The sequence below is a fragment of the Strix uralensis genome, chromosome 8 (genome assembly GCF_047716275.1).
Source record: "Strix uralensis isolate ZFMK-TIS-50842 chromosome 8, bStrUra1, whole genome shotgun sequence".
Taxonomy (NCBI): domain Eukaryota; kingdom Metazoa; phylum Chordata; class Aves; order Strigiformes; family Strigidae; genus Strix; species Strix uralensis.
The window spans coordinates 16,622,514-16,646,104 of NC_133979.1; the positions used below are offsets into that span (position 1 = coordinate 16,622,514).

General features: G+C 36.6%; 1 protein-coding gene across 1 annotated transcript in view; it reads left to right on the forward strand.

The window, feature by feature from the left end:
- DNAI3 (dynein axonemal intermediate chain 3) overlaps nt 1-21,806 on the forward strand; it is a 28,850-nt gene extending 7,044 nt beyond the window's left edge. The window contains exons 3-22 of the mRNA XM_074876421.1: nt 250-288; nt 4,479-4,660; nt 5,156-5,260; nt 6,134-6,292; nt 7,781-7,980; nt 8,255-8,371; nt 9,018-9,208; nt 10,100-10,224; nt 10,328-10,417; nt 10,852-10,923; nt 11,657-11,785; nt 13,721-13,794; nt 15,206-15,353; nt 16,101-16,188; nt 17,139-17,269; nt 18,089-18,152; nt 18,548-18,678; nt 19,361-19,565; nt 19,976-20,067; nt 21,486-21,806. Coding sequence (XP_074732522.1) covers nt 250-288; nt 4,479-4,660; nt 5,156-5,260; nt 6,134-6,292; nt 7,781-7,980; nt 8,255-8,371; nt 9,018-9,208; nt 10,100-10,224; nt 10,328-10,417; nt 10,852-10,923; nt 11,657-11,785; nt 13,721-13,794; nt 15,206-15,353; nt 16,101-16,188; nt 17,139-17,269; nt 18,089-18,152; nt 18,548-18,678; nt 19,361-19,565; nt 19,976-20,067; nt 21,486-21,671 — 2,528 coding nt within the window. The 3' untranslated portion in view covers nt 21,672-21,806. The remainder of the gene's footprint in view (nt 1-249; nt 289-4,478; nt 4,661-5,155; nt 5,261-6,133; nt 6,293-7,780; nt 7,981-8,254; nt 8,372-9,017; nt 9,209-10,099; nt 10,225-10,327; nt 10,418-10,851; nt 10,924-11,656; nt 11,786-13,720; nt 13,795-15,205; nt 15,354-16,100; nt 16,189-17,138; nt 17,270-18,088; nt 18,153-18,547; nt 18,679-19,360; nt 19,566-19,975; nt 20,068-21,485) is intronic.
- The last annotated feature ends 1,785 nt before the right edge of the window (nt 21,807-23,591 follow it).

Consider the following 23,591-nt stretch of genomic DNA (forward strand, 5'->3'; position numbering starts at 1 on the left):
TCAAAATAAATCTCCGTAGTTTCAAACTATGCTAACATCTCCTTAAGATACAGGCCTATTTTAAAAGGCTTCACTCATTTCTTGTATTAAATTTGAACTGAGTAGAAATTATTGTTTTTCTTCTTCACAGTTTATTTTTAAATGTATATAGATATTTTAAATATTGACCTATCAAGGAAAGAACTGTATATTTATAGTTACTTCGTTAGGAAGAAAAATTACTGATAACATCGTGTTGTTATATTTCAGGTAAAAAGGATGAAGTTGATCTTTCTATGGCTAGTATAGGTAAGTGTTATGATAACCGGGCTACTGGGCTTTAAAGTAATAGTTTTGGAATGCTTTAAACATTCTGAAGCTTCAATGTTATTAATGCCAGGGAATTAAAAGGAAAGATTTTTTATGAATGACAAAAATTAGAAACTATTAAAAAATACAGCTATTACAGTAGTGGTTACAGTACCACTCTCTGAGTAGCAGGCAGTGCAGCAAGGAATGCTGAAACAGGTATGGGTTTGAGGAGATGTTTTTATCTTGGATTAAAAGGAGTTGGGATCAGGGGAAATAGAGCATTACAACATAATTATAGGGTGCAAAATGTTTGAATTTAGAAATAGTTAAACAACTGAAAGAAAATATTTTTATCCTTTTTAAAATCTTTGTCAAATCAGTGAATCTGGTGAGAATATGATTTTAGCAGATCACTTGGGTTTTTAATCATAGATATCAATAGAGACTGACTGATCTCTTGCTTTGTAGAAAAAAAATCTGCCATCTGAGCGTCACAAGATATCAAGCACTTCTCTTGGCTTATGAGCAAGAAAAACATATTTTTATGTGTGGCCATAGTTATAAGCTAAAACATGTAATTATTTGAATTGAAATATATTATTTTATCTTAAACACCAAATATTTTTAAATGTTTTTTCACATCTCTAGTTAGATTTTTCTTCTGACCTGATTTGTGGTTATATATTTGGATATAACTGAAATTGATATCAGTGTAAAATTTATCTACCATTTACAGGAACAGCCCGAAAGGTTATCTTCTTAATTAGCTTTTAACAGTACAGCTTTTATTGCTAAAACCTAAAACATAATGTGGCAAATATACAAACGAGGTAATTTCTAAAGAAATCATAAATCACTTGTCTTCCTACATAATCCTGTAAGCACATGTGTGGAAATGAAAATTGCACTCTGGTTAGTTTCACTGAAATGGGTAAGGTGCAATTAATGAAAATGGACAATAAGTGATGGCTCAGATGATGAAAGTGTTCCTTTTAAAGCTGTATTTGAGGTGTTCCTGGAGATAGTTAATTTTGACAGTAAGAGAGAATTTTACCTCCACCTAGTGGAAAATAAGGTTAGAAGCCATAATAGCTAAACTGGCTAGAAACCTGTTGCTAAAAGAAGGAAAAAATGCTACTATATGCAGACACTGTGCAGGATTTAAACTGTATGCATGGTATCTCCTTAGTTTAAGACCTGCAAGTGTTCTTTACTTCTCTTAGAGCTTTTTGGTCCTTTGTGACGTTCTTATAACACGAGGAGCTGTAGACTGTTACAAATTATATGGGTACAGTTTACTACTAGAACGCAGTATGAAGCCTCTTAGTACATGCTACATACTTTTTACTAGAAAGCAGCATTCAGTAAAAATGTTCATAATAGTAATTCTAGTATCAGCTCTTCATATTATAATACTGAATCTATAGTATAGATCCTATAGCATAGAATCTGTTATAAAAGATGTACATATTTTAATTCTGATCATTACTTTGTTTTTAACTTGGACTTACAGCAATAGAGCAGTGAAGAAAATAGACTATCTGTCCTAGTCTGCCCCCTCTTGTAGTGATGTCTATTGTATTTTTGCTTAACTTTAATGTGTGCTTGTATTGTTTCATTTGACATTGAAAACTACATCTCTTTGAAAAGATTTCTTTAGCATTAGCATTTGTGGACAAGGCCGTATGCATGATTCAGAATTTTAAAAAATAACATCATACAAGCTTCTTGAATAAACAACAGTTACTCCTGTTTAGGATTTTTGATATTTCAAAAAAAAAATCTATTTGTTTGGTTTTACTTAAATTTATTTGAGCCATGGGAATAATCTTCTGAAAAATTTTCCCATAAGAATCAGCAAATTATGTTTATAAATTTTCTTTCGGTTCTAGCCCTCCTAATTGCACTAGTCACATAACCAACTCTGACAACTGCGACATGTACAAATTTTTTGTTCCTTTGCTCTCCTGCCCATTCTGCCCTGTGAGCCAGCTGTGCATGGCAGAGGATGGAAACTGCATTCTGTCTTAGTGCACAGCTCTAAGTTTCTACCCTCTTTCTATCCTATGAAATTTAATTTGCAAAAGGAGGTCTAATTTTTTTTTCTCCAATATATCAAAATGTAACGTGTATCTATACTGTTACTAGGGTTTGAGTCTGCTTCCTAATGGCATCCTAATAAGGCCTCATGCCCTTGGCTAGGGTGACCTGGCAGTCCTGCAGATCAACTTTTCAGTTCCTTAAAAGAACTAAATGTTTCAAATCATGCTGGAATAAACACTTTTTCTGAGCATGGTCTCATAGCCAAATTGATAAGCAAAAGAAGAATCTAGGTCTTGGCCTCATACAGAGAGTATATGTCAAAATGGCAAATACAGGGACTCCAGAAAATAAACGAACGGTGGCTTGGTCTGGTGTTACCAACAATGAGTTTGGATCAGATGACTTTCAGAGGTCTTTCCCAATCAACATCCCTATGATTTTGGATTTTTTTGAAGCATCCACACAGAAATCCCAGAAATCTCCAAGATATCAAAAAGGAAAGTCATACAATATTGACTACAACTTGTGAAGAAAGTGAACTAATGGACCGTGCATGCTACAAATGGATTGTGTATGCTACAAAATAACTAGTGAACACCAAGTAAATCATACTTGTTTAGTGCAGGGTATGCCAGAAGCATCATACATGTCATTAATTTTAGTGATGACTATTGCAGAGCGGGTGCAGTGGAGGAGCAGCACTGAAAGATTTTAAAGGATAAATGTCAGATTCATCAAATGTTATGTGTTATACGATAGGCTTATGCAGAGGTTTAGCTTCTCAGATGATAGAGACTAAGATGGATTTATTGTTTTGTCAGCCCTTGTTAGGTTAGAGATGGCTTCTCAAAACATGCTGAGCCAGCTGGTCAATATCATCATTTTAGATATATCAACTTCAATTCAAGGTACACATAAGGAGAAAAATACCACAGGTTCTGGGAATTAAGATAAAATATTAAATAAATCAAACTAAGAAAACAGAATGTAACAAAGGAGATAGAAAGTATCAGCTATTATCACAAACACCAGCCCATTTCAGTACATAAAAATCCCATGTATATGTGTCCCTAAATCTTTTCCACTTTCCAGTTTATCAAAAAGATAACCATTTAAAGTGAACGTCTACTAGCCGCCTTGGACAAAAGTATACTGGCCTTCATGAAGAATGCTCTTACTATGGCGGCTGAGACACACAGCATGAGTCTGCTAGCGTGGCAGTATTGCAAAGGAAGAAAAGTCTCGGGCAGCAGGATTCAACTAGCTGGGCCTATAGTGATCTTAATCACCTGTAGCTGTTACATAAGCCAGAAGGCAAAATATGTGATTTGGGAAGGACCAGTGTACATGCAGCTGACATACAGGTAACAAGCAGCACTGTATATTATCTTCAGATTGAGTGTCTGCAAAGCACAGTCACCGGGTCACCTAACTGCACCCAGCCTCACCGAAAACAATTAAGGTAACAGTGCCAGAGCTAGGATAAGAAATAGCTATCTTGTTCTGAATTAACATGAATGAACCTAACAGAGATCAGGTGTGTAGAAAATAACAGCTATATATTCTCCAGCAAAGTTGAAAATAAAGTCTTGTATCTGGCTTGAATCTTAGTGACCTTTATTTAGTCTCATCTGTTAGTTGAGAAATAGACTTAGCTGCACTCTGAAGTGGATGAGAGGAAGATGAAAGTCCAAAATCAGAAAAGCATCCTTATTTGGGATGGTATTGAAGCCTTATTTAGATAAAACATTGGCTTAACAAGGCATTGCTCTCCAGAGAAGGACTAAAGTATATTTATTTATTCAAGGGCTCTTAAATCAGAGCCCTGTGTCCTTAATGTATCAAAACTAGTCCATTAATGTCTCTTCACTAAAGCTCTTAATCACCTGTTGATCAAGAGGGAAAAAAAAGCTCATACTAGGAATAACATATTGATTAAGTAGGAAATGTTAGGTAGAGTCTTCTCAAAGATTAACAAAATGTAATATAATTTGTATTACCAGCCTTCCAAAATACCAAAAACTAAACTGAGAGATTCAAAGGCATTCTGTTAGGAAACAGTAAAGACCCAGAGTTATTAAGGTATATGTTTATGTTTAAACAATATTAATTTGTTTATCATACAATTTTGCTTTCTTTCATAGGCCACCCAGAAATCTTTCCTTTAGTTTTCACTACAAAGACCCAAGAAATTTTTAATTGCCGAGTTGACGAAGATGTCACAGAAGAAAATTGTTTCAAACTTATTAAAAAAGAGGACATCATTCAGGACCTGAAAACAAGAGCTGCAATTTCTGATTTCCACCCTGTCAAAAAAGTTGTCCTAGTATGTAGCTTATTTCATTCTCACTCTAAGACTTCATGCTCTCAGAGTACATATTCTTTTAATGATAAGGTCTGTCCTTGTTTGACTGTATAAATACACTAACGCTTTAATATTCAAAGGCTATAGGACCACTGTCAATCAAAGTTTCTCATGGCTCACCGTGCACATGTATTTTTTTTTACTAACTTTAGACTGAAAATATGCTAAAAGTAATGTAAATATTAGTTTTGAATCTATGAACTGGCAGAGCTTCACACATTTTGGCTTCCCCTAACGCATGGTCTATTGGCTTCCCCTAACTCATGGTCTATTTATTGAAAATCATTGAAACAATTTTTCTGTTTAATTCTCTGTATGAAAAGATTAGTTTTGTCCCAGACTCCATCTGCTCTTTTCAATTAGCATATGAAATTGTCTGTTAAGCCCCCAAGATTAACCAAAGATACTGCTTTCAGTTTGCTTTCAGCTTTCCACTAATTATTTTAATTAAAATAGGAATACCCAGGGGAAGAACTTTTGGTAGTTTTTGATGCAAAGTTCCAGTACGGACAGAACTTTTACTTTGTTGCTTCTGAGGAAGCCAAGGAAAACCTTCTGAAGGTAAGAAAATCCAAGTATACTACAGCATTGTCCTATCTGTGAATATTTCAGAATCTTGTCTCAAGCATATACTTCAGGAATGGTATTATATTCATAAGCATCTGAAGTGCTTGGCATGCCAGAATGTTTCTCTAAAGGTTAATCTGATCACGGAAAAATACGTGTATCACTGTAAAAATATCTTCTATACTGAGAAAGACTGAATTAAATTTTTGTATTTTACTTCAGAGGGCCAGTATAGTGCCCATTGCTGCATTTTTATCATAAGCGTTAATTTCCTCTGCCAAGACCCAGGTTTTTAAGAAAGAAATAAAAATAAAATATTATAATATATTGGGCATCTTCAAAGAAATATCCTTATTTTTCACAACATGTATGTATATATTCTTCAAATCAGACTTTAAATTGTTCTTGAGTTCTAAGTAGCTCTAGATACATAGAAGACTTCCCCTTGTGCATTGCATCATAGGAGAAGGTTTATGGGTAGATTATATAATTTTTCAACATAAGTTTATCATCCAGCATCAGAAGAACAATTAACAGAAAAGCAAATTGCAATTCCAAGCAGAAGGTTCTAATGTAGAAAATCACTATAAATTCTTTCTATATAACAGTGGTTTTCTTTCAAGACAACAGTCTCCCTTTAGTAGTTAAATATTAAATATGTAACGTTTATTGGAAAATTCTAATACACAAGTGAATGAATGGGACCTAGTCAATTGTACCCAGGGGCACAGCATAGCCAGACTTACTGCATTGAGACAAAAGTAAAGCATGTGTGAATAAGGACTGAAAACTGGGTTTCTAGTTCATACGTACATTTTAGTAACACATTTTTGAAAAAGTACCATTTCTCACTGTTTGATGTCATAGCCTCCAGAAACTGCAGAAGAAAAAGAAGAAAAAGAAGAAGAAAATAGAGAGGAAACTCTGGAAGTCCATCCTTATAAACCTCCTGTCCACAAACCTTGGGTTTCTCTTGGCAGTGAAAAGGAAATTGAAGAAGAATCTGTTAAAGACACTGTTACAAAGGTCAGAATCAACAGATGTTAGTCAATCAAATATCAAAAAACCAAATTTAAGTGCCTTAAAAAAAAAGTCAGGAAACTGAAAGTTGAAATCCTAGTTTTGCTTGGGGTCTTTGAAGAAAACAAAAAAAAAAAAAAGAGAGAGAAATAGAGAAATAGCTCAACTTTTAACAAAAACTGAAAGCGGTGCAGAAAGTTTTTTTACAACTCTGTTCTCTTTAAATCCTGCAAATAAGTCATGTGAGACTGCATTGAACTTACCTGCTTTTTAAGCTGTAAATTCAAAAGTCCTGATCATCTTTGTTCATTAGCGTCTCTGCCACTTCTTACTCAATTACTATCTGGCCACATTACAAGTTGAGTCTTTGTAATTATATTCCAAGGACCTAGTTCTGTTTCCATGGGACCCTGTGAGCTCTGTTTCATTAGATGGATGGCATTTAAGTAGCATGCAAGACTTTTAAGGGCTCTCTACCTTGGAATAAATGTTACAAACAACAGGTATTACCAGCTGACTTTACAGAGGGACATATTTGATTAACCACACCTACAGATTATACTGAGAAAAGTATACGATCCACTCACATCTGTCACCTAACTTGTGATGTGTGGGGCATCTCCAAGCATTTAACTGTCCATCAGTGATTTTCACTCAATACCTAAATCCCTGTTCAAGGAAGACTGGCTGTTTTGATGGTTCTCAGCAACTGGACATCTTGCTTATACTTAAAAAGATGTCTGATTGTTCTAAAGCTAATTTGCAGTCACAAAATTTAACCCACATTCAAAGTCTAAATATTCTGTATTCTACATTGCTGGCAAGGACCACTCAGAAGTATTCTCAGCCTACATTCCTCCCTAGTTCTGTGGGAGGTACTGGGAAAAAGTACCTGGCTAGAAATCTAAGACAAAGCAATACCTCTCCACTACCTGAAATCAAGTGCCTACCTCTCTTTGTGGGTAGAAGTCAAGCCACATCCCTTCTTTTTTCCTAGTTCTCACTATAAGGAAACTTCTCACTCAGATTTTTGTGGATCCTCTTCAGGGTATTTTTTCTCACTAGGCACTGCAAGGGAAGCTGAAACACCTCACCCAAAGTTGAGAATTGCACTAAGAGGGAAGGGCTGAAAAGTTAGGTCTTGGAAGTCCAATGCAGTATTACATAAGACCTCCTGCAAATCAATCCTTTAATTAAAGGTGCAGTTTTGATATTGCATGAATTAGAAAATGTAGTTCTTTTATCCTACTAGTAGTAATCCAAAATGTTACCTAAAGGCAATTTCTTGTTTTAGAAATACAAACCTGTCTTCTATTACATATGTCGGAATTTTATATGAGCATTTCAGAATTTCAGAATGCATAAATATAAGTAAACTCAGCACAGAAATAAACAATAGAACTAATTCTACAATTATATGAATGCTGCCATTTTACAGAACAAACTTTCCAAAAACTTTCTCCTCTGCTAGCTACAGAAATATCTCTTTTCCAGATTAAGTATGTAATTTCTCAAGTACACAGAAAGTTTGGTGCACCAATTACATTTACTGATAAGAATGCTTCACACGTAAAAGAAAGTTACGTTGAATGCACCTCCTATCAAGACAAAACTTTCAGTATTAAAATGCTTGAAAAAGATGTGGGTGTACAAATGGTTCCAAAAGTAAGAGAAGCTAGTACTCAGACAAAATGGTAAGTGTGACAAAATATTTATCAGCTCATTTCTTAAGCTATGCACTGTTTCTGATCTCAACTACCGTTATGTAAATTCCGGAGTTACTCAGTTACACACTGATCAAGAGAACAGAATTGGATGCTCTGTTTGCATCTTTCTTCTTTCACTCTTTTTCAAAGAGTTTCTAGAAAAACTGAATACATTTAGCTTTTAATTTACACATTGCATGGGTTTCTGTCTCTGAAATTGTTTCTATACTTACTCACATTCAAATTTATTCCAATTGGTTAGGACCTATCCAAAAAATGCAGCCACACAGTATTTTCCTCGACAGTTGTCAAATGAAGAGAAAGAAGAGAGTCTGTCATCGGAAAAGCTGAAAGAATTTCTTAGATCAGTACATTTAAGGTAAAATTACTGCAGCAATACACTTTAAAGGCTATCTGAAATAATATAGAATACAAGCAAGAACTCTTGTCTGAGTGGACCATTGGTCTGGTCAAATACTGTGCAGGTTTTTTTGTTTCTATATACTTTTTTATTTCTTCTCTTGCTTATTATTTTAATATTAACAATTATTAATATTTGTTTCTATGAAAATTAACATGAAGTCTATGCCATATAAATATGAATGTTGTTTTAAATAGATATTAGAACTGTTAAAGTTGATAGTGATACATCTTTTCAAACAAGCTGCAAAGCTGATCTTTCAAACACTCCTCACTCAAGCAGAGGCTTATGCAGAAGAGCAAAGGTGCTGTCCTACAGCCCTTAGTCACAGGAAAGGTCCCACTAACTGACACTTTTTGCACAAGAACTGGACAATCGCACTGTATTTGATCCACACAGAACTAGAGTTAAATTCTTGGTACAATTAATTATTTCTGTTTAAGTGGAAGAGGGTTTCCTTACAGGGATGCGTTTCTGAGGAATTAATACTTTTTTTTTACTACTGTGGTCAAAAGCTGCCTCTTTACAAAAATATTTGTGATTCTGCTACTGAGTAGTCACATCTGGATTATTGAAAGTGTTAACTGTTCTTTTCACAAAACAGAATGGAAATTGCATTGCAGCAAAATGAAATTATGAATGCTTTTTTTGATGACTGGGAGGCCCTAGCAGAAGATGAAAGCAATTCTGGTAGCAAGCCAGATGCTTATCTTAAAGCATACCAATCATTTACAGATCTGCGCTATCTCAAGGACAGAACAATTAGCTGCGTTTGCTGGCATCCAACCATTTATGGTAATGTGGTTAAAATACTGATTTGAGACTTGAATGACATGTATGATGTGACAGCTATAAAATCATCATCAAAATCATCAACTTTTAAATTTAAAACCAAATCAAAACTGATTTAGTATGTCTGTCTGAATTGCTGATTTGAGACGAAGTGAAAAATGAGACAGGCAAATTCTTTGCAGAGCTCAGGCAGGCCATGCAAAGTCCCTCACACTAATGTATAAGTGGAGATCATAAGAAAGGGAAATTTCTCCCTTATGAGGCTCATTTAAGCGGAGCTGCAACTGTGCCAGGTCCTTCTGGTGGCTCTGCATACCACTGTTCTCCCCATGGCTGGTTCTTGTAGCACGCCTAATACTTGTGAGGAATGTTACAGCCACAATGGGACGTGGCTCTGCTCTGTGCCAGGGAGCATCACGAGGCATACTAAATGTCTCCTCCTGCTCCCTGCCGTGGATTAGAGCTCTACACAGCCAGGCTTAAAGGCACAATGAAGTGCTATACAAATGTCCTAGCTGTACAGCATACTAATAGCCAACACTGCAGCCTGTGTAGTAAATTAACTCAGCTACAAAAGATTTGATTTCATGATGGGTGGCCAGGACTATATGCCTGTCACAGAATTTCAGGTGCAGTATTACACCATTAAGGAGTAGTAGCAAAAAAGTTTAATTTTATCCTGATGCTTAGCTTCTACAACTCATTGTTAAATAACTTAAAATCAAGTAACAAAAATAATTTCCTCAAAGTTGATCTGTAAAAAGAAAAATATAAATACATAATTGGTTTTTTTTTCCCAGTGTATTCAGAAGGTATAAGTCACTTAGAATAATTAACAGCATGTTGAAACCTGAATTATCTCTTCTGAGAAAAGTTGTTTTCTCTCTCAATCAGGGATTATAGCAGTGTCAGCAAAAGAGCAGCTTTCTTTTGAAGAGCAAGTTAACCTTTCTGATAAATCATTGATGCAGCAGCCAGTAATACTTTTTTTGAGTTTTTCTGACCCTATCCACCCTCAGGTATTTAATCAGGACTTTTATATATGCCAAGTGTTTAAATAACAAGAGAACAAACAATCAGTGTGACTGTATTTCTCAGCTATTTTGTTTCTCTTTTTTCTAGTTAATGTTGGAGTGTCCTGAAGACATTTACTGCTTTCAGTTCTGTCCAAGTGATCCGAACATCATTGCTGGTGGCTGCATCAATGGACAGGTGCTAATTCTCTGTTTAAGAATTGAAGTGGATATTTCTGTATTTTCTTACAGTATAAAAATAAGGGTGAAGAGATGTACTCAACATCCATAGTAACACATAGTGTCAAAAACAGATGTCAGTCTCAGAAATTCCCTGATCCTGTACTGAAGTTACACCTGGTTATTCCATAGCTGACCCATTACTGTACAGTGCTTCTTTGTAGTACTGGTAAACAGGTCAAGCTGTAAAGACTTTTTTTGTTGTTGTTGAGACAAGTATAGCCTTTCAACTGATTCCATCAGACTAAAGAGGCAATACTTTAAAGACTTCCGAAGTTCTAGTGCAGAGTGAATTTTTTATTTTTCCCCAAATCTCCAGGAATTGTATTTGAAAAAAATGCATATTAACATAAAGGATGAAATAATTCATAATATACTCATTTCTCATTGTAGGTTTTATTGTGGGATATTTCTCAACATGAAGAAAAGCTGCAAAATGCAAAAACTGATGCTGATGGAATCAAGGTAACAGCTGTTAATATGCTGGATGCTTTCATTCTAAATACATTGCAGTACATCTATATGTATGTGGGGAAAAACAGGTGAAGGTATCCTGACTCAAAACACACTAGATATCCTTTCTGGTTTCTCACTGCAAAGATTAAGAAACCTGATGAGTTCATGAAACAAACCCATTATCACAATATAATTTCTACCTGATTAGTCCAGCTTGAAATTTTTACTGCATTTTGTGCAGACTTTAGCTTCAGTAAGGCTGTTCTTTAATGGGCACCAACGTGTACTCAACTCTTGCCTGATGAAGCCCCTATCAAATACATACAGCACTTGTTGCTGAATGTAATACTGAAAATTATTCTGGAAGTTTATGGACAGAAGAAAGGTAGCTTGGAAGACAAGAAGCAGATTTCAGTGGAAGGACACTACAAAGGAGGTAAGCAGCAGAGAGCCTCAGAACAGAGGAGGAACTAGTAACAGAAGTGTACATGTGTGTGCCTGTGGAGGCATGTTGGAATTCTTTTTAGAGCTTCATATCCAAAGGCCTGTTTTAATGCTTTCCTTTTTTTTTTTTTTTTTTTCCCCAAAGGGAAGGTATTAGACCCCTATAAAGTTTTATAAACTGATCTGAAATATGTGAAGAAGCATTAAGAGTATGTAAAGTAACCTTTCTTCTTTGCTATTGTATTTTGGAAATACACTAAATCTCTTTTTAAATAATCTCTTTTTAAAACATTTCTAGCCATCACTTATGCAAGCCCAGCAGAGTAGCACAGAGCCGCCTCTCGTGAGACACTGTGCAGTCTCTTCCATACAGTATAGTCATATAAAACCAGTAACAGATATACATTGGCTCCCAGATTATTTTAAGGTGAGTTTAAAAATTCACTCTTCTTCTTTTTATTGTCTTCCTAATCTACTACCTCAGAAATCAGTTTAAACTCAAGATAAAATATTAAAGATTCAATTATTTGTAATAGCCTTCATTATTTCTCACTGCATTTTCCAAATATTAAATAATCTGATGCCACTTGTTCTGTTCATCGTGCTTTACAACTGTACTGTGTTCTTGACCTGATATGAATCCGCTCATACTGGAAAAAGTTTCTGTAGCTTCACTGAAAATTTTAGTTCCAAATTATATTAAGCCTTCCATATCCAAAATATATTGAATTTCTACTATGCACAATCTAGCCTGCCACCAAGAATTCAGAGAAATAATTTCAATTACCTAAATATCTAGGCACCCAAGAATGATGTTATTGTACTTACCTTAATTCTTCTAGGTGCTGCCTGTGTACTCAAAACTTACATTTTCTATGATGGTTTTAAAGCTTCATCATACTTAGGGTCTATATAGTTAAAGGGTCCAACACTATTACAGGAGTATTGGATGCTCATTTACTATCAAAGTACTGCAAATGGTTGCCCAAATTAATCTGAAATGCAAATGTAGTCAAATGCAAAATAATGACAGTGGAAAAGCAGGTCAAGAGGAAGAAAACTGACATCTTTAAAAGGTTTATGCAAATTAATATAGTAGTAATTTTTGAAAACAAGATACTGCAGTCTTTAGCAACATTACCAGAAAAATGAGGAAAAAGATGCACATATATCAAAAAAGAAAGCTGATACAACTTTTCATTATTAAATTATGCTACAGTAGTAGCCATGTATACTAATTGGTACCAGATGTAAAACATGAAGAAAGGGGTTGGATAGCAGAATGCTGTTGTGGGCTTTGTTGTTTGCGTGGGGGTTTTTTTGCCAAGGTTTAGGCTCAGAAAGGTGTTTTCATGTTCATCGGGGATAACAGATACAGGACACCCATGCTTGATAAATAACACTAACAAAGGAATCACTTTGTCAATATTTAGCAAGATGTACTGGGACATACTTTTGGTTATATAAACTTGGAATGTGTGTCAGCCTTTGCACAGCATTGCAGTTTTTATGTACAGTTCCTAAAATCAGCAGTTTATTATTAACGTATCAGTGAAAAAATATTCAAAGGTATATCCAGAACCTAATTCAGCTTTACGTGGTTGAGACTACCATTTTGACTCCAGGTAGACAACTCATGAATGAAAATAAAAGTATGATTTGGCCTAAAAAAACCCCCATGTAGCTGAAACTTTGCCAGATAGTTGATAAGTAGTTTTAGTCAAAATATATATGCTTTGCATATAGTGGAAATTTTATTTGGTCAGGACATAGCCTATAATCACTTGTTGCACCTGACACCTTTCCTGTATTTTTCTGAATAAATTAAAATAAGTTTGGTATAAAACAATGACCAGTTGGTAAATAAGTGCTATAAAACCTGCAGAACCCCACATCCACAAACTAAACTATTAATAATTAACATTTGAAGGTACCACTACCATCCCATAGTATGGTCTAGCCGAGCGATAATTTAAGAGAGAGATGACCCATGGCGTAACCTTGGCAAAGAGATATCACTGCCACTACACTTAACCATTTGAGATAAATTTCTCAATGATTTGTTCTTTGGTTAAGCTGTATAAAAAAAAAGTTACAAACATGGCAACCTAAGGAAAGCCTGACTTGCAGTGATGCCAGCAAGTATTTATCCTGCTGACTTAATTCAGAATTTTAGGTATTTAGCAGACAAAGCTGGTATCACTTCACTTGCAGTCCTGATTTTCAAACCTTACCAAAACAGAAACAACAACTTAGTTACTAGAGGCCCATTTTATGTGTTGAAGTACTTACTTAGCAGAGTATAATTTTTGATCGCATCACCTTCTCCCCTTGTAATAATTATTGTTACTGTTATTTTTAGGACAACCGAATGGGTGCTACTTTTGAAAACAGAGCTGAAATTTGTGTGCAGCTTGTAACCTGCTCCTCTGATTGGTATATACAATACATATCCTACAAGATATCTTCCACTTTCTTTTGGAAAGCTTTATGGAGCACACTCCATGATTTAACTAGCACACTTCTGGATTCCTATCAGCCTATCCTGAATGGCTGAAATTCTGTATGCAGAAGAAAAGCACATCAAGTTCTTGGCCAGTTAAGCTCTTTACAGTAATGGTATTAAGGGTTCATTAACTGAAAAACCTTACATGTATAGGCTTATATTCTGTGTGTACCTTAAGAGTGTTGATCACACGTGCTTGGGCCTAGAGCGCCACACCCCCACACTTACATCGATTATGTGACTTGCACAAAAAGCTGTTAAAGATTTTGAGGCCACAGAAATACTGTAAACTGTATTTAAACTTGGAGACTTAGATTGCAAAATTATACTGTATGAATCTCCTCTTTTGTGGACTGAACAATCATGATGGTTATGACCAAATATTATCCTGTGTGAAAGACTGGCAAGGGGGCAGAATGCAAAAAGTGGAAATAAATGTTAGCTTTCATGATGGCAAAGAGCTTAAGGCTTCAATGCTGCATGGCTGGGCTCAATCATATATTTGCTAGTTACATCAAAAGGAGGGTCAGAGAGCAAAATTTGGTAATGACACAAAGTTTTTTCCCTAATCAAATACAGAGAATACTTCAAAGAATTAAGGTAGAAGAACAATCGCAAATACAGTTGTTAATAATTTTGCAGTGTAATGCAAGTAATGTACATGGAAGATAAAATTTAAACTACACTCACACCAGGGCTCCAAATTAAAAGTATTCTCCTAAAACAAGAACAGAGAAGTCACTGTAATGTCATCCTTGAAGAGCACAGGTCCCTGAGCAACTCCTGTTAGAAAAGGGAAAGAGATGTCAGCCACGAGGAAAATTATCATTGTCTATATCATATCTGTGAATGAATGTCCAGAGTAGAGCAACAGGAGCAGAGGGCTGAACGCTCCGATGAGAACAGATTCAAGTGAGTGGGACCATTTGCCTTGAATGTCAGCAAATAAATTGGCACACACAGGAATTGGGAATGAGGTTCGATTTGGATTACTAGATTACCTGCTACAGATTTCTGTCCAGTTCTCTCAGCCTCCAGGAATTTCACCCAGCTAGTGCCAGTAACTTCACCCAGTACCTTTCCATAACAAACTGTATGTATGCTACCTAGCTGCTCTAGTATAGCTAACAACTGATAAAATGGTGAATAAAGGAATATAGGCCATCATTTACAAAAGAAGTAATTAAGTATCTAGCATCTGTCTGCTTTTCAGGGTCTCTATTGCTACGTGAAGTTTGAAGATGAAAGGCTAAAAAAATAAAAGCAACTTTAAAATGTGCAGAGAACTGCATCTGACTTTGAAACAAAACCAGGGAATAACATTATACAATCATTTTGCAGCTCAGTACTATTTTGGGGTATTCCAGCCACCAAACTTCCTGAACAACCTTCATCTGAGAAAGTAAGAGAGAAGGAAATTTTTTATACGCCCCCTGATGTTCCAGATACTTCTAAGCATCTAGATCTTTGCTGGAAACCTCTCATAAAGGTACTGTACACAAATATAGAACAGAAGGATCAAGCTAAACTGTAGATATGGCCAGAACTCCATAGGAATGTATTCTTTTGCTTCCCAGCTCTTTAATTTTTCCAGAAAATTGTGACTTCCTTGTGAATTTCCTTCCAATTATGAAATGAAGGGTTTCAACATTCCTCTGAAACTTCAGTAAAATGCAATTTGAAAAGCTAACTCACAAGAAACAGCATGACTGCCTCTTTAAAACTGCGGTAGGTGCAAAAGTAGTTGTTCCTGTCAGCCTTTTCAACCACAGCACTGTCTTATCTCAGTGGGTTCCAAACTGTGAGACATGGTCATTGTCAAGAGAATCATAATTACTGGCCACCCAACAATCAGTCTGATGAAAACGATCATAGCAATTTGTGAAAAAAGTGAGGCTGAAAATAATGTTAGGCAAAAAAAAAAAAAATTTGGACCTGCTGATCCATGCTGCTTAGGATAGCTGCAAGCTAGTACAGCTGTTGAACAAGCATGACCACTGGAGCTGTTTTTTTGCTAGACACATGGCAAAATCCTTCCAGGGAAAGGATAACACAAGAGAAACCACAGGTTTGCATTTTCTCTGTGCTTGCGCGTGAGGCAGCACATACTGTTCATGGAGCATTACAAACACACTGCAAACTGAATAGACCTGTTCCATTACAGCAGAAAGTCATTTAAGACTTGTACCTCAAAGATCTGACAAAATGAGTTAGCAAATGCATTTTTTCTGAACAGATGCACCTGTGTGAAAGTGATCCTAACACAGAGTACGGTCCCGTCAGAATTAGTTTAAGGGAACTGCATTATCATTGCAAAACCTCAGGTAATATTTTTATTACACCTTATTGGGGAAAATGTTTTTAATAAGTCTATATTTCAGTGTATATGTCATGAAAGCTAAGCAACAAAATGTGGTATAGCTAAATGCATCTGGGGAAAAAGGTTAAATATACTGGTATTCAAAGTGTGAGATACATGTATTGACTACAAAGACACGTACATGTATTGAATACAAAAAGAGTAGTTCCATATCCACAGTAACTCTGCCAGGTTTCACTCAATAGCCCACGCAAGTCCCCCACCCAGTCTCTTTATCCCCGAAACAGTATGTCCTTTTCAGCCCTTACAGAATACTATTTTTATTAAAATAATCCTGGAGTAACAGTATATATTGTAGGTATTTCTGTAGCGCTTTGGATAGAGGTGTCACCCTTCACTACAGAACATGAAGTTAGCACTTCACATGCCATAGCATATCAGTTCTTATTATGGTACTTTGTGGCAGGGACACACTACTAATCCCTCTGTAAAGTTGGCGAACTGACACAGCCCAAGCATTGGACTGCCTGAGAGAGTACCTGCAAACCATGCCAGAAGATGCCTTTCTGGCAGTTGAGCTGCTGTGGCGTAGCTGCTCCGGCGCCCGCTGCCACTCCACAGACTGCAGTAGGCAGGTGGTGCCATTCCCTGGAGCAGCACTGTTAGCTCCTGGCTGTGGCAGCTAAGGGGGATGCCTAAGTGGAGTTCCCACCGAGACACTGATGCTGTGCAAAACTGATGAAGAACAGAATGGTGCTACCCTAAGTAGCTGTAGCAATGGGGAGGTTCCACCAGGAAACAGTTAACCTGAAAAACTGCTGCTTTACATGGCAGTGTCTTATCTTTCCTCTTGAAGTTCCTCTTATCCATGAACTACCTCTGTAAGACAAAGGATTTGCTTGGTCTGATAAATTCCAGTGTATAATAAATAGATATATCCATATTGTTTCCCAGAGAAAGTACAATCTCTGAACACCCTAGAAGTACCCACCAAAGACAGCCCGTATACAGAGAGGAGTACTTCTTCAAGCAAAAATCTGAAACTGCTAGAGAATATCTCCACTGACATTTTTGTTGGAACTGAAGTAAGTGAAAATAATAGATTATTAATGAAAATGTTAATCCAAGATATCTGGAAGACTGAACAATTAAATAACACAGTTTTCACAAATGTATGGACTTGCATGTTCTTTTTCAGGTGTTAACTAAAAAGATCTTTCCAGACATGCCACATTTTACTCCCATTTTAATACATTTAACTACATGCTTAAAATAATAATAAACCCACAATATGAACCCTTACTTCAAGGGCAGAATTACAAGACATTTCCAAAATATGTTGAATTTAACTACCTGCTATAAGGAACCAAACAGTATTTCCTTATTCCAGAACCCATAAGATTAGTAGTATTTTTTTAGTGTTTCCCCAAATGTCCAGTGAAAACATTTGTATTACAGTTTCCCCCACAACTTATTTTTACTTTAGGAGGTCCCAGCTATTCCTAGCCCTCTACCTACCCTATGTATCTAAAATTCCATAATCTTTCCCAGTTTTGAGTTCATATGGAAATGAAAATTTGGCTTCTAGCTACCTTTTTGCTTCTGGTCACCTTTTCCCCAACTACTGGAGCAAAGCACGAACTGTAAAAACCAAGCACCTAATTCTGCAGGAAGGACTGCCTACATATAACATGGTAACTGTTTTGGTGATATATAACTGAAAAATGGTGATCCAAAAGGTTAGTGTTTTTTCAGTCACTGGCTGCAAATTTAGGTTTTAATTTACTCAGAACGTATTTAATGATGGTTATAATTAAGTAAAGTCACAGCTTAAAAACAAGTCACTTTGATAGAAGCCACCAGTCTCTAACATTACCATTTACTTGATTTTTCTGTCATCACAGGATGGAGAAATTGTTTATTCTAACTGGAAAGTGGAAATTGATAGTGACTCAGCAAAACCAGTTAGTAAGTTCAAGTTTCTCAATACCCATTTAAACCTTAATGTATCACTAACTTTAAAATATTTGCACCAATACTCTGTCTTTTTAAGGTTCTTGCTCATCTGCTATAATAGTCTATCTCACTGATGACACCAGTACACCCTCAAAAGTGCAGTTTAGCTGTAATTACAGAATAGTAAAAACCCTCTCCAGTATCACAGGCGCATTGTTACGTACCTATTGGCACAAATCACGGAAGTAACTAGATTTGCAGCAATTCCAATTCCTATACCTTGTGAGCAAAAAAATGAGGCTAGTATCTCTGAAGCCTGTGCTGGATCCTGCACTCTCGTTTCCCCCCATGGTGAAGATGACCACTAAAGCACTAGTTACAAGCAACCGCTTCTTTCCTTCCATTAGGTCAGAAGCACGCTGAGGAGTACATCACCCACACTGAAACTATCAATGCTCTCCAGAGATCTCCGTTTTTTAAAGACATCATTCTAAGCATTGGAGGCTGGAATTTTGCCATTTGGAAAGAAGGGGTTACAGTAAGTTACTTTAACACATCTGTAACATAATTGATAGACATAGAAGACAGAACTATAATAGCCTCGGAGACTGTATTTTCAGAAATGTCTGAAAGTCGCAAAGCTTCATAGTGTAGCAATAAATTGGGTATAAGAAAACCTTTTTCTTTTTCTTCACATCAGAAAAAACATTTTAGAAATAGCTTTGTGAACTTGCCTTTTACAGAAAAAAATGAAGTGACCTTATTTAATCCCAGCCTTGTAAAAACCGTAGCATCTCAACAAATTATTTCTGCTGCTAGAGAAACTGAAGAATAAGGGCAATGTGCGCTAAACAGGTCTGAAGAACTCCTATTTAGGACATAGTCTTTTCATCATGTGAAAACAAAGAAACGTGGGGTTTTTTACAGTTTCTCTCATGTAGGAATCCATGTTTGCTGCACCTAGCAAAATCTCAAGGCCACAGACTTTAACAGCAGATAGACAGATCACCTTAATAGACAGGAAGTGAGATATCAGGTTTTTTACTTCCCCACAATTCTCTATCCGCAGAAGGTGATACCAGTCTTGACATTGGTATAATTTTTGTAATAGGATCATTTAAATTGTGAATGTTGTCAAATGATAAGAATTTGAAGTAGTGAATGGATAGTACTGTTTGATTGTTGGGTCTATCTTTTATTTGTTTTCAAAAAAAATTAAGTATGGACCAATCCTTCAGTCAAGCTGCTCTGCAGGAAGATACACTGCAGGACACTGGTCCTTAACAAGACCAGGAGTCTTCTTCATTGGCAGAGACGATGGAAATATAGATATTTGGGACTTACTGAAGAAATCTCATGAGCCATCTCATTTCCAGAACGTCTCCAAATCAATGATCACCTTCATCAGCCCCTGGATTGCCTCACGTATGTTCATGCTGACTGTGCTTTACTGTGCCACCCTGTCTGCAAAATGGCCCATGACTCCAAGGCACACTAATCTTGCTACAGATGATCTTATCTATTATATAACTACATACTTCCACTAATTTAACACTGCACTGTATATATATAAATGCATACATCGGTTCTAAGTGTACTACCATGGCATAAACAACTAAAAACATTTAATTAAAAAAAAGTATGAAAGTATAAACTTTAAAGGGAATTTCATTTGTTAAGAAAATAAGAGGGCAGTAGGGCTGCCTTTTGCTGAAGTGAACAATAAACCAAAAAGACCACAACAAAAATGAACCCTCTGTAGCTCGTGTTTGGGTGGAGGTATGTGTTACTGTTGGAATTTAGATTGTTTATGTGTTTTATCAAATATCTTTCAGCAAAGCAGCATTTTTTAGCTGTTTCTGATGATCTTGGAGTACTGCATGTTTTGGAAATCTGTCAGAAACGAAGTCACCCTTCAAGGAATGAGGTTGGTAAGAATCTTTATTAATCTCTGTGACACTTTATCCTGAAAACTCCAACACAGAAACAGGCCTGCCTAGAAGTACTTGCCTTCAAATGGATGGCAGTTAATTTGAGATCAGTATGGCCCTTTTCTCCAAAGATCACCTGTAGCAAAGCTGGCTTTTGCACAGAGCTCAGACAGGAGGCAACTAAAGGAAACCTGGGTGACAGTTGGCAGAATTCCACTGCTCTAACTTGTCTACATGAAAACACGGTAAAGAGTTCAGCATTGTTTGCCACATGCATAAAATGACACCTGGTTTCATGCATTAAAACAACGCTATATAGTGTATAGTAATGTAAACATGACAAGTTTCTCTTTCTTTACACCGTCTTGTCTGCATTTGTGTCAATTTTTTCCCTGTACGTTTGGTACTTTGATTTATACATCTTGGTGTCTGATTCTAGCTTAGTTAAAGCACGTTTTGCAAACTGTTACTAACATTACCACTCATTCATTCTCTTTTGAAATAAGGACTATCTGTACCAAAGGGCCATGGGAACAATGGAAACTGTTTTAATTTCTTTTTATTTCCACATCATTTTCAGTTGTTCTTTTCCCCTACCACCCAGCCAAAGATCAAGCTAGTGTTTTCATCTCATCCAGTCCAGCAGTCTTACCTGCTACCTAGTCCATTATTTTTACATCACAAAATCTTCTTCCCATCCTATCCCAGTTTTAAGTTAAGTTTATGTATGCACTTAAATAGTTTATAAACATCCCATAAAGGTTTGCTGTGTGCAGAGCTACAGCGTGTAGCAATATAACACCAGCTCAGCAGCCTCATTTTAGTAAAAGTAACTTCTTCAAAGCAAGGTAGGAGCTAAGTGCTATAACATGAGGAAACACATTGCTTCTGCCCAAATTACGTGTGTTTTGAAACTACACTATTTAGGGCACAGAATTATTAACCCAGGAGCAGTCACTAACATTTAGATTACATTCATTCTAACTGAAGTATTCACTGGAAAATACTAGGTTGTGGAAGAGACTAATGAAAACTAAAACAGAGAATCCCAGATAAATGCACGGTGTAATACTGAAGTATGACATTTTATGGTTTATTTGTGCCTGAAGTGGGGTCAGTGAGGATTTGGACTGATTTAGTGAAATCACTAACCTAAAACTAGTTTAGCTGTTTCAGTGCAGGTTCCTGAAGGATGATCTACTCAGAGTCAGTGTAATAAAAATTATTTAACCCCATACATATTTGTATCCAAAATCAACTGGTTTCAATACACATCTTAATATTGTTTTGCTGCAAATTATTTGGAGATATCTATATTCCTAGTATAGATAAACTAATAATACTCTTCAGATCTTCAGCAATAATTCTGTGTCTTTGGGTGTGTAATGACCCTCATCTGTTACTGTGTTAATAGCATGCCAACATACTTAATTATTTTGAAAGAGAAGTCAAATATCTGAAGTACCGTGAACAAGAGTTTCAAGAGTATCAAGAACTTCAAGCCAAAACAGAATTGAAACGGAGCTGGAGGCACAGAGAGAGAAAACAGTATGTTGTACTTGGAATTGAGAAAACTTCCTTTGTTTCTTTGGGTCTTTAAAACACACCTATTTTGCTAGGCAGGATTTCCCATAGTGTTTTCAAAAATCAGGATGGACATAATCAGAATAGCTTAGCAGCTCATTTCACATTTACAGTTCTTAGGAGTGGAGTAGATGGTCCTAGTTCACATGAGTTCACCTCTTGGTCAGGTAAAACTCCTGCAAGAGAATTAAAGCCTACGGACATTTAACAACTATGAATTTGCTTTTCTTTTTACATCAGTTGCTCTTTCATAAAGTTACTTTTTGGCAACTTCCCTACAAACATTGCTCCTTCAAGCTAGGAGAGACTCCAGCCTTCCATTCTTTATTGACATAAGGATTTAGCCTATCTATTCTTTGGTAAATGGTTTAATGATACTAACTAATCAACCAAGGAAATGACAATTCAGTTAACATAGCCCTAAGTGATGCCTATTTTCATTAATTTGTGATACCACTAATATTATGCACTGGAAAGCAATGGGGTCGCCTACAGATTTCAAAGCTTAACAGTGTCTGGTATGTGTTTCTCCTTCAGAGTATGACTACTCTACAGAAAACAAAAGGGACGGAGAGGCAAGAACATGGAGACTATACTATGTTTCTGGACCTGGAGAGCAGATACTAATGGATTTAGGACTGGTAAAGTGACAAGAAATACCTTCCTCATCAGATGCTTAGAGCCCATTATCACCTTTAGAACCAGCAAGCTTATTTCAGGACCTCTTTATTTCAGCAGAACATGTTTAGCTTCAGAAATAAAGCATCTTGCAGCTCGAGATGGTTTCATTAACTTTATCCATATGTTTACTCACAATGTGGTTAGAGAACAATTGTTTGGGGCACATGTCCCCCACTATCTTTCATTAATACAGTTATAATGAATATTTTAACTATTTAAATAATAGTTTTCAAAGTTCTGTGTCTGTCAGGACTCTCTAAGCTGTAAAAACCTTAAACACAACTCAGACGGTCAAACCAACGTGCCAGTATTCACCCCTCCACCCTACATCCACCTGCTCCACCAGAGGGGAAGCCATTCTACTCCAATAGCTACATTCACACAGGCCATCCAAATTCTTTTACTCAGCTCCAGCAAGCATCTCCTTCCTCATCCCCGAAGTATTCACTCCTCTTGTCCTCTTACGGAGAAGCAGTAGGGGTTTTTGAGATGTTCAGGACGTGCTGCTCAGGAGATACAGTGACAGAAAGCACTCCAGAGCAAAGAACGCTCACCTGGGACTTGTGCAGCCCCACGTCCCTGAGCTGCTGCTAAAGGGAGAAGGGGAGGCGTGCAGGCACACGGGTACCTCAGATGACCACAACAATCACAGTAAGACAGGAGATGGAAGGAATAATTCCTCATGCAAAGGACCCACTGTCACCTAAGGGATTTAAAGATCAAAAACAGATTCTGAATTGCTCTTGTACATCAGTGAGCCATTGCAGCTCATGAAGGAACAAAGCTCATAGGAATGAAGGTATTTTTTACACTAAAGATGATTTCATCATTAGCTAGCTTTACCCACTACAACTTCCACAAGCAACGGCTTCCCCAAATAGCATGTGCAGTCACCTGGATTACAGCAGGGAAGAGAGGTGGCCATCACTGCTACAAGAGGATTTATCCCAAGAAGAGTGCCACAACACTCAAAAGGCAATGCTACTGCTTATGCAGGGAACAGTCAACACCAGTGCTCCCTCAACAAGAGCAACCCAGTTCTGTTCCCTTAAATGCAGCCACAACAAATATTCACCATGCTATAGTCTTCTATTTATTACTTACTGCACTTAAATGATAGGGGTCCCCCTTGCACCTCTGCTGAATCCATACATCAATATGCTAAGGGAGGACCATATAAATTACTAAACAAATTTTAGGGGCTGCTGAACCAAAAGCATAGAACTGACCACACTATTCATAAACCCTTCAAACT